At 36.3% G+C, this 16,342-nt stretch overlaps 2 protein-coding genes across 3 annotated transcripts in view; one reads left to right on the top strand and one right to left on the bottom strand.

The window, feature by feature from the left end:
- LOC110465703 (tRNA wybutosine-synthesizing protein 5-like) overlaps positions 1–4,817 on the top strand; it is a 17,890-nt gene extending 13,073 nt beyond the window's left edge. For both annotated transcript variants that reach the window (XM_021521702.1, XM_021521704.1), the window contains one exon: positions 2,552–4,817. In XM_021521702.1, the coding sequence (XP_021377377.1) occupies positions 2,552–2,647 (96 nt within the window). In that variant the 3' untranslated portion in view covers positions 2,648–4,817. The remainder of the gene's footprint in view (positions 1–2,551) is intronic.
- A 7,920-nt stretch (positions 4,818–12,737) lies between these two features.
- Positions 12,738–16,342, bottom strand: part of LOC110465704 (tolloid-like protein 1) — a 304,885-nt gene continuing 301,280 nt past the window's right edge. Inside the window, exon 18 of the mRNA XM_021521705.1 lies at positions 12,738–14,180. Coding sequence (XP_021377380.1) covers positions 13,753–14,180 — 428 coding nt within the window. The 3' untranslated portion in view covers positions 12,738–13,752. The remainder of the gene's footprint in view (positions 14,181–16,342) is intronic.

Raw genomic sequence — 16,342 nt, forward strand, 5'->3', positions numbered from 1 at the left:
TCAGTTGTGATGTTGTATTCTCCATATCAATGGTCTCCTACGTCAGTTGTGATGTTGTATTCTCCATATCAATGGTCTCCTACGTCAGTTGTGATGTTGTATTCTCCATATCAATTGTCTCCTACATCAGTTGTGATGTTGTATTCTCCATATCAATGGTCTCCTATGTCAGTTGTGATGTTGTATTTTCCATATCAATGGTCTCCTACATCAGTTGTGATGTTTTATTCTCCATATCAATGGTCTCCTACGTCAGTTTTGATGTTGTATTCTCCATATCAATGGTCTCCTATGTCAGTTGTGATGTTGTATTTTCCATATCTATTGTCTCCTACATCAGTTGTGATGTTTTATTCCCCATATCAATGGTCTCCTTCGTCAGTTGTGATGTTATATTCTCCATATCATTGGTCTCCTACGGCAGTTGTGATGTTATATTCTCCATATCAATTGTCTTCTACGTGAGTTGTGATGTTGTTTTCTCCATATCAATTGTCCTCTACATCAGTTAAGATGTTGTATTCTCCATATCAATTGTCCTCTACATCAGTTGTGTTGTTATATTCTCCATATCATTGGTCTCCTACGTCAGTTGTGATGGTGTATTCTCCATATCAATTGTCCTCTACATCAGTTAAGATGTTGTATTCTCCATATCAATTGTCTCCTACATCAGTTGTGATGTTTTATTCTCCATATCAATGGTCTCCTACGTCACCTACGTCAGTTGTGATGTTGTATTATCCATATCTATTGTCTCCTACGTCAGTTGTGATGTCGTATTCTCCATATCAATTGTCTCCTATGTCAGTTGTGATGTTATATTCTCCATATCATTGGTCTCCTACGGCAGTTGTGATGTTATATTCTCCATATCATTGGTATCCTACGTCAGTTGTGATGTTGTATTCTCCATATCTATTGCTTCCACGTCAGTTGTGATGTTGTATTCTCCGTATCATTGGTCTCCTACGTCAGTTGAGATGTTGTATTCTCCATATCAATGGTCTCCTACGTCACCTACGTCAGTTGTGATGTTGTATTCTCCGTATCATTGGTCTCCTACGTCAGTTGTGATGGTGTATTCTCCATATCAATTGTCCTCTACATCAGTTGTGATGTTATATTCATTGTCTCCTACGTCAGTTGTGATGTCGTATTCTCCATATCAATTGTCTCCTACGTCAGTTGTGATGTTGTATTCTCCATATCAAGGGTCTCCTACGTCAGTTGTGGTGTTGTATTCTCCATATCATTGGTCTCATACATCAGTTGTGATGTTGTATTCTCCATATTAATGGTCTCCTACGTCAGTTGTGATTTTGTATTCTCCATATCAATGGTCTCCTACGCCAGTTGTGATGTTGTGTTTTCCATATCAATGGTCTCCTACGTCAGTTTTGATGTTGTATTCTCCATATCAATGGTCTCCTATGTCAGTTGGGATGTTGTATTCTCCATATCATTGGTCTCATACATCAGTTGTGATGTTGTATTCTCCATATCACTGGTCTCCTACGTCAGTTGTGATGTGGTAGTCTCCATATCTATTGTCTCCTATGTCAGTTGTGATGTTGTATTTTCCATATCAATGGTCTCCTACATCAGTTGTGATGTTTTATTCTCCATATCAATGGTCTCCTACGTCCGTTGTGAAGTAGTTGTTAGGTATTTGTGATGTTGTATTCTCCATATCACTGGTCTCCTACGTCAGTTGTGATGTTATATATATCAATGGTCTCCTACGTCAGTTTTGATGTTGTATTCTCCATATCAATGGTCTCCTATGTCAGTTGGGATGTTGTATTCTCCATATCATTGGTCTCCTACGGCAGTTGTGATGTTATATTCTCCATATCATTGGTCTCCTACGGCAGTTGTGATGTTATATTCTCCATATCATTGGTCTCCTACGGCAGTTGTGATGTTATATTCTCCATATCATTGGTCTCCTACGGCAGTTGTGATGTTATATTCTCCATATCATTGGTCTCCTACGGCAGTTGTGATGTTATATTCTCCATATCATTGGTCTCCTACGGCAGTTGTGATGTTATATTCTCCATATCAATTGTCTTCTACATCAGTTGTGATGTTATATTCTCCATATCAATGGTGTCCTACGTCAGTTGTGATGTTGTATTCTCCGTATCATTGGTCTCCTACGTCAGTTGAGATGTTGTATTCTCCATATCAATGGTCCCCTACGTCAGTTGTGATGTTATATTCTCCATATCAATTGTCTCCTACATCAGTTGTGATGTTTTATTCCCCATATCAATGGTCTCCTTCGTCAGTTGTGATGTTATATTCTCCATATCATTGGTCTCCTACGTCAGTTGAGATGTTGTATTCTCCATATCAATGGTCCCCTACGTCAGTTGTGATGTTATATTCTCCATATCATTGGTCTCCTACGTCAGTTGTGATGTTGTGTTTTCCATATCCAGTATGATGTCTCCTCCCTATATATTGTCACCCTCCCAATATTCATTGTAGACTGGACTTCTGCATGTGTCTGGAATCAAGTTATGTTTTTTTCCCCCCACAGAACTGGACTCAAATCCAAAAAGTTATGATGGAAATGGATAGTTATTTGGACAGGACACTTGGAGTTGCCGACGACAACCAACATGATGAACTGTGATAGGCACAATCGCCATAGCAACCAATGATATCAGGATGAGCTACAGTAATCCAGTCAAATACTGTCAATATCACAATGGTTATTAGGTTTAAGTCAAAGCATGATTGCCAAAGTATAGAATACTTAAAGTTCAAAGACATCATTGATACCATTGTAAGTTATCAGCATTTTGATATTTCAGTTTTCTTTGTTACATAACATCATAATGCAATGTATTAACACTTACTTAGTTTGTTTATATATTTATATGATGTCACTTGGAACAGTGATATCATAAATATGACCAAATATGTCAATTATGACAGTGAATATGATAAAAAAAATCTCAAACTTTTTCCATTCCATGATATTATGATATTTATGAAACTAATTGAAGGTTGTTTTATAAAAGTCATAATAATAGGAACGTCTTTGAGATCCTTTATTTATTTTCGTAATATTTTTTTAAATGATTTGTTCAGTACTGTTACAGAGAATTATTTATGTTTGCCAAAGGATCTGTGTACTTCCATAAAGGTGTATGTGAGTGAGGAGTATTTATCTGTGAACTCTGTACATGTGTGTGAGGAGTAATTATCTGTGAACTCTGTAGATGTGTGTGAGGAGTAATTATCTGTGAACGCTGTAGATGTGAGTAAGGAGTAATTATCTGAAAGCTGTAGATGTGTGTGAGGAGTAATTATCTGTGAACGCTTTAGATGTGTGTGAGGAGTAATTATCTGTGAACGCTGTAGATGTGTGTGAGGAGTAATTATCTGTGAACACTGTAGAGAACTACCAGTGCTGTGTGAGGTAACGAGACTTTAAATTCTGTAAAGATTTACTGTGAGGTAATAAATGCTATTAAGGTTTACTGTGAGGTAATCAATGATGTAAAGGTTTACTGTGAGGTAATCAATGCTGTAAAGGTTTCCTGTGAGGTAATCAATGCTGTAAAGGTTTACTGTGAGGTAATCAATGCTGTAAAGATTTACTGTGAGGTAATAAGTGCTGTAAAGGTTTACTGTGAGATAATCAATGCTGTTAAGATTTACTGTGAGGTAATCAATGCTGTAAAGGTTTACTGTGAGGTAATAAGTGCTGTAAAGGTTTACTGTGAGGTAATAAGTGCTGTGAAGGTTTACTGTGCGGTAATCAATGCTGTAAAGGTTTACTGTGAGGTAGGGGATGTGTCTTGTGTATAGGTTTACTTGATGAGTGTTATGCAAGCAGATTTACCTGATAACATGTGCTGTAACGATCTCCCAATGTCTGTGATATATTTTATGATTCCCGTTATATTTGACTGTATGCAGTTGGTACATGCAGTGATACTTTACTACAAGGTGTTGATGAACCCAGCCAGTCATACAGGGTGTCAATATGTACCAGGGCGTCATTATCTGTGAACACTGATACTAGGGCTATTATGTCTCAGCAATGTAGAAATCCAGGTTTCTTTTGTAACACCTTAGTCAACTCATTATAATAATTTTAAGCCAATGTTACCTGACTAGGTTAATACTTCACTTTGTCGGTTTTGATCTTGTGTTTTAAGGTCTACCCAAAGAGTGCCATAATTGTATTGCCCCTTATCTGTAATGTTTTTGGCTTTTAATTTGGTCACGAATCTCATGTGATCGTTAAGGTCCCATGGCTCTCTAATCTTGTAGTCAAGGAATAAGGCATTTTTCATTGTTAGCTCACCTGCCCGAAAGAATTCTGCATTATTTTTCAACAAAGTGCTCATATCAATTAAGATCCATTTTGATTGTTGTGGTTTTTCTAAGCAAAACTGTAAACAGATATTATATGCAGGACATGCATTAGATTTAGATTTTAAAGTTGAATTTCCTGTTAACACCTATATCAGTAGGGTATTCAGGAATAATTTAGGGCCGAGTGTGCCAGGGAACTAGTGTTTTCAGAATGTAATGTATATATTTTTAAGATGAATTGCCATTCCTGTGCATGATGTGTATAGATGAACCTCAGTACTGACATACAGTCTACAAATCATATGTGTGATTTGAGATTATCTCTTGAAAAAGTTTGTTCAAAGACTTATATTTTTCGCCATTGTCTAAATGTTGATTGTAATATTTTAGGTCATCAACGAAAGAATTGAATTGAGGTCAGCAATTTCATTTTTATCACAAATATATTGCACAATAAACACTTTATACATTTACAATTTTTTGAGTTATACTGAAATTATTTACCTAATTACAACTTTGGATCAATTTCTTTTTTTTACCTATACCCCGTATGACATTTTGCTGCTGAACTTTTGTTCTGTAAGGACACTATGACACACTGATGATAGGCTGATACATAATGTTGGTCAGAATGCTGAAGTTATACATGTTCTAATCTCATCATTATTCAATTTCTAACTTAACATTAAACAGTTTCATGTTGTCATTTACCATAATCATATCATCATAAAGAGGATAACAAACACAGAGTTCAGTATTCACATGATTTATTCATGTCATCGAACCACTTGTACACAAGTAAACATCAGTCACTCTGTCATAACATGTACATTACCTTGACAATGTATCATACAATGTACATTACCATGACAACCAATCATAAGAAGTACATTACCATGTAAAATCATAATATATACAGTACAATGTAAAACCAACCACATGCTTACATAACCGTAGCAACCAATCATGTCTAGACTTTATCATCACCTCACCATCATAACATTACCATGGTAACTTATTATATGATAATTGATAATTTTACCATGGCAACCTATACCATGACAATATTACCATGGCAACCTATACCATGACAATATAACCATGGTAACCTATTATATGACAACACTACCATGACAACCTATACCATGACAATATGACAACTCCACCATGGTAACGTATGATATTACTACATAACTACTATCATATAATCCTGAGACCTACAATAAAATTACCATGGCAACCTATTACATAGTGTCATGGTAACCTATCACACCATCTACTGTTGTAGAAAGCACTCAGTCTAATGTACACTGTACCATAACAATATATCACTGGTTTCATACTCTAATTGTAGTGCCGTTGCTGCAAGGCTGGGGTGTGATGTAATAAAGGGTGTGGTAGACCTGGACTAACATGTTGTGTATAAGTCTAGCAGGATGGGGGAGTGTATAAGATGTATATGTCCTGCTTCACAGGAAGACAATGACATTATTAGACTCGTAGTAAGTGATGTCTTGAGTAAGTCCGATCCTGTTGAACTATCTGGATTCAAACCATTCTTTTTGTATTAAACTGATTGTATCTGGTCTCCCAAAATATTAGCAATTTCAGCAATAGACATCCATATATAATCTTTACAGACGTGGATACTTAAATGTCCATCCATGAAATAAGTTATTTTTCAGAATCCCGTTGTTGTATAATTAGACATAACGGATCCCGAATATGTTCCATGTTTCCAAATGTTGAAGGAACCAAGCAATGGCTGTCATCAGGTGCCATATTTAAACCATGTATCAATAAGCCAAACCTTTTTTCACTGTGTATATGCTAATTTATGTGCAGTCAGAGTTTACTTAGCTAGTGATGTAAATATATGTAGTTGAAACTGACAAGGGAAAATGGAACAGGGCTAGAGCAGCTAGTGTTTAACAAAGGACCTCTGAGCTAGATTGGGCTACCTAACCAACATCTGGCAATACAATACACTTATTTAAGATAAAGGTTTGCAATGACACTGGACATCTAATGTATTCATATATATCCTATCTATATAGACCTTCTACATATCTTATGAGAAAAGTGACTCACTGAATATAATAGCATGTTTACACAAGTAACAGAGGTCCTTATTTTTCCATTGCCTCTGCTAGGAGTTGAACCCCAGACCTCTGGTTTACTAGTCTTGTGCTCTACTGAATGAGCCTAGGAGAAATTCTCCCAAGCCAAGTTGGTAGAAAGAAGCTAGTATTTTACCAGGGTGACATACTCCCCCTCCAGGACAGAACTGATGGTCCGGAGTTTTCCAGGGTGAATAGCAATTCTTGTGAAAGTATTGCTGAATATATTTGTCAATATTAACCAGGTCTCTACATTGGGGCCAATGGTCATTATTTTTTCAATGGCTCTGCTAGGAGTCTAACCAGGGGCCCCTGGTTTACTAGTCTTGCACTCTACCAAATGAGCTGAAGATAAATTATCCCTAGCCGAGTCTGTAGGAACTGGCCAGTTTTTACCAGGGTGACAGAGAAACAAAGATAAATCAAATTCACTGAAAATTTACATTTGTCTTCTTGAAAAACAAACCGACCAATTTGTCAGAAACAAGCAGTTGACTCATTACAATACTGATATGTCACTCTAGACGATGATTCCAGGTCTACCATCAAAACACATAGAATTACCACTAATTCCCCTTAACAACTTACAAGCTGTCTCATAATTCTGATTAAGGGAAGTAACTCAATGTAATGTACAGTCAAAATACAACAAAGTCACCCATAAGAGGCAAGAAAGATAATTACTTGGCATGGAAATCATGTAAAATCATAACACAGGTCAACAGGGCCTGTATTATATACTGCAGTCCTAAAATCTGGCTAGTATTTGGATGATTGATATCTGTCCTTATTTCAAAAACAACCAAATTCAACAACAAGCCATATTTATTGAGGCAATTTTTAGTCTGGGTTGATCAAAGGGAGGTAATTAGGTTGAATATAAATAATTTAAGGGAAAACAAGTGATGTTGCTAGATTTTGGAAAAGTGGGTAAAAATTACATCTCATATCAAGAATGTGAATGTACAAACGGTCCATGGACACAAAAGTAAACATTAATTTCTATTACATATATATCTAAAAATATCAACACACTTCCAAGGTCAATACCTCAAGGTCAGCCACAACATGTATATATCCCACATTCAAATTGCATCAATAAAATCAGCATTTATTATAAACAACAAGAGGACCAATGGGCCTGCATCGCTCACCTGGTATTAATCTCACACTTGTAGATATCAGTGTTTGATTCATAAGAACCAATATTTTTTTTTAAACATATGACACCTGTGACATTGAATGTCGAACAAGGACATTAGGTTGAAAGTGGGTCAAGGTCATTCATTTGAACAAACTTGGTAGCCCTTCATCCCAGCATGCTACAGGCCCAATATAAGTACCCTGGGCCTTTTGGTAATTGAGAAGAAGTAGTTTGAAGATTTTAACATATTTGACCCCTGTGATCTTGAAAGTGGGTCAAGGTCATTCATTTGAACAAACTTGGTAGCCCTTCATCCCAGCATGCTACAGGCCCAATATCAGTATCCTGGGCCTTTTGGTTATTGAGAAGAAGTAGTTTGAAGATTTTAACATATTTGACTCCTGTGACCTTGAAAGTGAGTCAAGGTCATTCATTTGAATAAACATGGTAGACCTTCATCCCAGCATGCTACTGGCCAAATATCATCAGCTTGGGCCTCTTGGTTATTCAGAAGAAGTTGTTTAAAATAAAATATTGAAAAATTTATATTACAATATTGACGCTGGACGTCGCACCACGGCATAAGCTCACTTGGCCCTTGGGGCCAGGTGAGCTAAAAATTAACTGTGTGATAATTCTTATCAGTCATTGAGAAATTTATCATTCCCTGTGATACCGTCATTTGGTATCCACCTGGAGCAGACCACATCTCATATTTCTCAAATCACACATACTGTAATACTTCTCTGATCACATGTCTTACACACCTCTGGATAACTATCTTTGTGAAAATGACTTAAAACTTTAAAACTGAATTAACATAAGCTCGAAATTAATAAGGAAAAATGCATGATGCTGCCACTGGCAAGAGACCTAAAGGCCTATATCCTAAAGGAGTATAAAAATTGACTGAGGCAGAAAACGGAGAAGAGTTAATGTTATGACAGATGTTCTCACAATATATTACAAATGGTCTGTTTCTATGTACAGTAGGTATGTCTTTAGATTTCCAAATAAAAGAACATACTAAGAATATGAGATGATATGGCTAGCATTCAAAGACATTAGATCTGGTGATTTTACAAAATGTACATTCTAAATTATTATTGATGTTATTTTTTTAGAAAGTAAGCAGGTAAAAGTCTACATTGAAGGGTAAATCAGAAACAGCATAGAAATTAACTGGTTTTACAAGTTAATTATGTAATTATATTTTTGTAAAGTGTGATATACTTTACAAGTTTGATAAATCACGATAAAGTACACGTACGTAAAATTGTGATTGTCTTTAATAGTTACCGGGACTTGTAGATAATGTTTAATATGACATCACAAGTAAAACTGCCCTCTGTTTATCATGCAATATATGGGAAAACTTAACTACTGTTTCAATTGTACCAGTAAAAAAAATTCTGTTTGTCAGGAAAACAACAGAAACTGATTGATGGTAACCATGGTAACAGTTAAATGCTGGGAACCACGATAACTGAAGATAGGCAGTGGTAAACATAAGCAATAAAAGTATACAATTAACAGGTACTCTAACACAAAATTTAGCAATTGCAGGTGACACAGTTTTTGCAAAATTTTCTGGACAATGTTGCACAAACATTAACAAAGGGCCATAATTCTGTATCTAGTCAGACAAATGACCCAATTTTAATATGCAAAATCTGGCGTCACAAGAGGTATTTATATACAAATTTGGCGATCTGTCAGATGGATCACTGACAGAGAGTGTAAACCTACAGTGACTACTGGCAGGACCAATTAACAATGGAGAAGAAACAATATATTACTATCCCAAACAAGTAAAATACACTATTGAAAGTGCAACCTATGGTTTGAAAGCCGTATCTCATACACCCCAAATAATCAATAATTCACATTTGATCAGCTTCTGGAAATACTTCCCCAGAATGCATCCTGACCTTAGCAAGGATAAGTCACTAGTCAAAACACCTAGCCAGTGGGAAGTTGGAGGAGTAATGGGTAATGGGAGGTCAAAACACCTAGCCAGTGGGAAGTTGGAGGAGTAATGGGTAATGGGAGGTCAAAACACCTAGCCAGTGGGAAGTTGGAGGAGTAATGGATAATGGGAGTAAATTAGATAACTGTGACAAGATTGGAGATGTTGGAGGATCACAGTTATAAAGGTTATAAAACTTGTACGGTTGGCAGGTAACATATTATAAATGTAATCAAGCTTTTATTATCCTCTTGTTGGAGAAATTCACTTTAATTGCTAAAAATTAGGGAAGTTGATAAAATCCCAAAAAGGTCATGCAAGGCAATACAAGACTTTAAACTTCCAGGCTAGAGCATTAGACAATAGTAAATTTGGAAAGGGCAAAAATTTAGTATTTGATGGATCAAATTAGATTTTGTCACTGTGATTGAAACTTTAACCAATTCAGATTCATTTAGCATTATACAGAGTCATTGGTTGATTGTTGATCAAGGCTCCTGTGATAATGAACAGTCAATACCATCAACTACATATAGCTCCAACTTAACACACCTCAACATAGCCTTTTCCGTGGTGGCCTAGTGCTTAAGGTGTCTGACCGTCTATGATAACTAAGCCCTCCACCACTGGGCCATGGTGGCTGAGTGGTCAAGGTGTCTGACCATCTATGATCACTAGCCCTCCACCACTGGGTCATGGTGGCCTAGTGGTTAAGGGTCTGACCGGCTATGATAACTAGCCCTCCACCACTACATAGAGGGTTCAAGGCCTATGTGGGGCAGTTGCCATAAACTGACCGTCGTGGCTTTTCTTCCGGTACTCTGGTTTTCATCCTCCATCAAAACTTGACATGTCCTTAAATGACCATAGCAATTAGCATGATGTAAAACACAAAAAAACCCGAATCTGAGTCTTCTCTGGTCACAAGAAATTCATTATGAATCCTTTGGATTTTGAAGAAAGAATTACAATAATAAGCATCTAATATTTGGACCTATCGTTTATCATATAACAATTGTTTTAAACAAAATAGAAGAATTTTAAATTTTGAGGAAGTTAAAAAATAGATTCTTTACAAACCATTAACTGGTCTGTTTCAGATGCATAAACTGAAGGAATGTATACTGAAATCTTTGCAGTGGTATCTAGGGGAAATGAATCAAATTAAGTTAACTGATATTTTGACACAAAAAACAGTGTTAGTGACTGTACTGAGATTTTACACCAATCATTAAAAGGTAAAACAAAATAGAAAATACACTATTTACAAATCTGAGGATTCTCTCGTAAACAAAATATTGAAAATATATTAATCAACCAAAATGACCAAAATGGTTCATTTAATGAAATTGGCCCCTACAGAACTACAGTTACAAAAGTGAAACAATTAACTACCATGTACTCAGAGTGAGATTAGGAAAAACAGCACTTAATTGTTAGAAATTAAAAAATATGCTCAAACAAGTTGTCAAATCATGCATCTCTGACAAAAATTGTTGAAAATGAGATTTAAAATTATGAACAGTTTGCGATATATTGCCATGTATTTTTCAATGAAATACAAAATGTACATGATCAAATACAAAAAGAATGATGTTTTAAAATTCATATAAAAAGTTATGAATTTTTCTAAGTGAGTGACATCCCAATGTACAATCAGCAACCTGTCACATCTGGTACTGCCATTGGGTTGTTGAATTAAAATAGAATATTTTTTTAATCTTAAACATTGATGACAAGAGAATACAAATTAATGTGATTCTACTATCCCCTTGTGACACAAAGTAACAACAAATTATTTTTATGAGGAATACCTTTTTACAAATGAATTCTATTTGAACTTTTAAAAGTGACAGGATTGATATATATAAGAAATTAAAAGGTGAAAAATCTATTGCTTTCCTCATCCATACACCAGTTATCATAATGAAACAAAAAATACTTATGGATGATTTAACTATTAGTTATCCTCTCTTTAACAATACATCTTAACACATACTCTAAACTGGATATAATTCAAACAAATGTGGAAAAAAGGCAAATTCAGAGAAAGAACAAAGTTACATGTTAGAAATGTGAAGGCTGTTTGGAGACTGAGACATGTGAAGGTTGAGTATGTGAAGGTAGAGTAGAGACATGTGAAGGTTGTTTGGAGACAGTGGCATGTGAAGGTTGTATGGAGACAGAGACATGTGAAGGTTGTTTGGAGACAGATACATGTGAAGGTTGTTTGGAGACAGAGACATGTGAAGGTTGTTGTGAGACAGAGACATGTGAAGGTTGTTGTGAGACAGAGACATGTGAAGGTAGAGTGAAGGTTGAGGATGTGAAGGTATAATAGAGACATGTGAAGGTTGTTTGGAGACTGAGGCATGTGATGTGCAAGTAGATTGGAGACAGAGACATATGAAGGTTGATGTGTGAAGGTAGAGTGGAGACAGAGACATGTGAAGATTGAGATATGTGAAGGTTAAATATGTGAAGGTAGAGTGGAGACACAGACATGTGAAGATTGTTTGAAAACAGAGGCATCTGAAGGTTGCATGGAGACAGAGACATGTGAAGGTTAAGTATGTGAAGATAGAGTGGAGACTGAGACACATGAAGGTTGCGTGGAGATAGAGACATGTGAAGGTTGCACGGAGACAGAGACACATGAAGGTTGTGTGAAGACAGAGACATGTGAAGGTTGCATGGATACAGAAGGTACAGTTGAAACTGAGACACATGAAGTTAGAGTGGAGACTGAGACACATGAGGTTAGAGTGGAGACTGATACACATGAAGGTTGCGTGGCGACTGAGACACATGAAGGTTGAGTGGAGACTGAGACACAAGAAGTTAGAGTGGAGACTGAGAAACATGAAGGTAGAGCGGAGACTGAGACACATGAAATAGAGTGCTCACTGAGACACATGAAGGTTGAATGGAGACTGAGACACATGAAATAGAGGGGAGACTGAGACATGTGAACGTTGCGTGGAGACTGAGAAACATGAAGTTAGAGTGGAGACTTAGACACAAGAAGTTAGAGTGGAGACTGAGAAACATGAAGTTAGAGTGGAGTCTGAGACACATGAAGTTAAAGTGGAGACAGAGACACATGAATGTTGTGTGAAGACAGAGACATGTGAAGGGTGCATGGATACAGAAGGTACAGTTGAAACTGAGACGCATGAAGTTAGAGTGGAGACAGAGACACATGAAGGTTGCGTGGAGACTGAGACACATGAAGGTAGAGTGGAGACTGAGACATGTGAAGGTTGCGTGGAGACTGAGAAACATGAAGGTAGAGTGGAGACTGAGACATGTGAAGGTTGCGTGGAGACTGAGAAACATGAAGGTAGAGTGGAGACTGAGACATGTGAAGGTTGCATGGAGACTGAGACACATGAAGTTAGAGTGGAGACTGAGACATGTGATCAGGTTGCGTGGAGACTGACTAACATAAAGAAAACCTGTCCATAAATGATAACTTTAATATATTTTATACTGATTTCAGATTTCCAAAGGACACCTTTTGATACATTTAAAGGATATCCTTGACACATTCCTAATACAGTTTCACTGTAGACCAAAACACCTTCCGGATACCTGTGTATAAATACCACCACTTGACACACACAGGCTTAACCATATAAACAAAACAAGATGGATACATGAGATATGTAAACATGAGCACTAGAATGGTGATCTGGTGACAGAACAAACTAACAAGCCTATAAACACACTATGTACAGCCTCAACCCATATAATTATGACTGTGTAAAAACCGCGCCCTCTCTCAAACACTCATGACAATGATAAACTATCAAATAGGCACAACAAACAAAAAACAAAGATCTATAATACATTTTTTGAACATATATATTAATGTTTCTTTGCAGATATATAAATGAAAGGAATATGTGGCAGAGCTGAGCACCTGCTTAAGAATTTCAATTATCAAAGACTGACCTTATCTAATTTGTATAAAAATCATGTCTTAAAGAATTACAATTTTTGGCAGCTGCTGAGCCTGCTATTATTCCTAAATATATTAAATACTGAATGATCCCAAAAATGGAAAAAGCTTGGAATACTACCCTCTTGGGACAGGTAATTAATTAGTTACGATGACTATCTATTTGCGTTGTATTTGGTTTGTAGTATAAAAATAAGGCTCCGCCTGGGTGCTACACTATGGAGACCTTCTGTATGCGAGGGGCACGATTACTAGTCCGATTGGCATTGGAGAAGTTAGGAGTCTGATTTGGGGTGCCACCTTGCACAGGGGTACCGGGGTTAGCAGGAGTCCCGGGAGTACCAGGGTTGGATGATTTTGATATTTGATTTGGTGTATGACTGGGCGTTTGGTGTGGTGATGTCACTATCGTCGTACGCCCGTCATTTTGGTCCGTTGTTAACAGACGGTCTGTTGTATTACATGAGGAAGCTGCAGCAACATATCGCACTTCCACATGGTCGTTTGCAGGAGGTTTACGATCTGGTCGAAACTTACGACGATGGTAGAGGCCACAAATGACTAGAATGATGCAAAAAAAGGATGAAATGGAGGCTCCGATAGCAATGTGGAGAATTTCAAACTTGCCGACAGCAGGACCTGCGAAGATAAAAATAAGATGTTAAAAGTAATTACGTAATATATCTGTGACGGGCAGTGTCTGATGGTTACATCAACCTGTCCCTACAATTACGTCACGCAAATTAGTAAGTTATCACATGACGTCAGGACGCCACACTTACTACACACCAAAGGGTTTATGTACGACACAAGCAAACTACCCCCAATTATAACTTGTGTTTAGCTGACAAGGTCCGTCTCTGGCGAGGTGCCTGTTCATTAAATTACTAGACTTCTACACACAGATGCTTTCTATGGTAAATGAAGCCTGGCACCAATAAAAGATATACTTACATCCAATTAGTGGGGAGACCGCCCAATTAAGTAACATAATAGTATCACCCAGAACATCATAGCTTGTACATAGAATAAACTGTTACCATAGCAACTATGTGATAAAAAATATTTCAAATCAAGTGAATGAATCATAATGCAGATATGTTGTTTTTGATTTACTATAGAAATACAATTAAGATTGAGGAATAACACCACAACTTAGTAAATGTACATACAAATATTAACTGTGTCTACATGTTAGTAAATAGATACACAAAGAAGTAAGTTTATCAGTAAGTTTACCTGTGCAGGAACCTACAAGTGAGTAGAAATATACCACTGAAATATCTGACAACAGTCAGTACCAGTAGATGGGAGGTCAGTGACAGAGGTTGTTTAAGGGTGACAGAGTTATAGCTATATTAGTCTAGTTATATATATAACAACAGATACACAACTCCATCATCATTGCATTATACTTCATGCTAATTTCCAAATCAAAATTAATTTTGCATCTGTATTAATGGACTCAAACCACATGATGTACTAGTTATGTCTAACAGACATAAACAACATCATGTACTTAGTTATGTCTAACAGACATAAACCACATCATGTACTAGTTATGTCTAACAGAAATTAAACCACATGATGTACTAGTTATGTCTAACAGAAATTAAACCACATCATGTACTAGTTATGTCTAACAGACATAAACCACATCATGTACTAGTTATGTCTAACATACATAAACCACATCATGTACTAGTTATGTCTAACAGACATAAACCACATCATGTACTTAGTTATGTCTAACAGACATAAACCACATCATGTACTAGTTATGTCTAACAGACATAAACCACATCATGTACTAGTTATGTCTAACAGACATAAACCACATCATGTACTAGTTATGTCTAACAGACATAAACCACATCATGTACTAGTTATGTCTAACAGACATAAACCACATCATGTACTAGTTATGTCTAACAGACATAAACCACATCATGTACTAGTTATGTCTAACAGACATAAACCACATCATGTACTTAGTTATGTCTAACAGACATAAACCACATCATGTACTAGTTATGTCTAACAGACATAAACCACATCATGTACTAGTTATGTCTAACAGACATAAACCACATCATGTACTTAGTTATGTCTAACAGACATAAACCACATCATGTACTAGTTATGTCTAACAGACATAAACCACATCATGTACTAGTTATGTCTAACAGACATAAACCACATCATGTACTAGTTATGTCTAACAGACATAAACCACATCATGTACTTAGTTATGTCTAACAGACATAAACCACATCATGTACTAGTTATGTCTAACAGACATAAACCACATCATGTACTAGTTATGTCTAACAGACATAAACCACATCATGTACTTAGTTATGTCTAACAGACATAAACCACATCATGTACTAGTTATGTCTAACAGACATAAACCACATCATGTACTAGTTATGTCTAACAGACATAAACCACATCATGTACTAGTTATATCTAACAGACATAAACCACATCATGTACTTAGTTATGTCTAACATACATAAAACAATGACCATATTACAGTTACCTGCCACAGACACATAAAACAGTTTTCTATTACAGACACAAAAACAACAGCCATGTCTTACAAACACACAAAACATAATTACTCTTATATATATAAAACAGTGATCACTTAGAGACATACATTAAACAGTAATCTCTTATAGACATACTTTAAACAGTAATCTCTTACAGACATACGTAAAACAGTAATCTCTTATAGACATACATAAAACAGTAATCTCTTATAGACATACATAAAACAGTAATATCTTATAGAC

Source organism: Mizuhopecten yessoensis, unplaced genomic scaffold (genome assembly GCF_002113885.1).
Source record: "Mizuhopecten yessoensis strain PY_sf001 unplaced genomic scaffold, ASM211388v2 scaffold11099, whole genome shotgun sequence".
Classification (NCBI taxonomy): domain Eukaryota; kingdom Metazoa; phylum Mollusca; class Bivalvia; order Pectinida; family Pectinidae; genus Mizuhopecten; species Mizuhopecten yessoensis.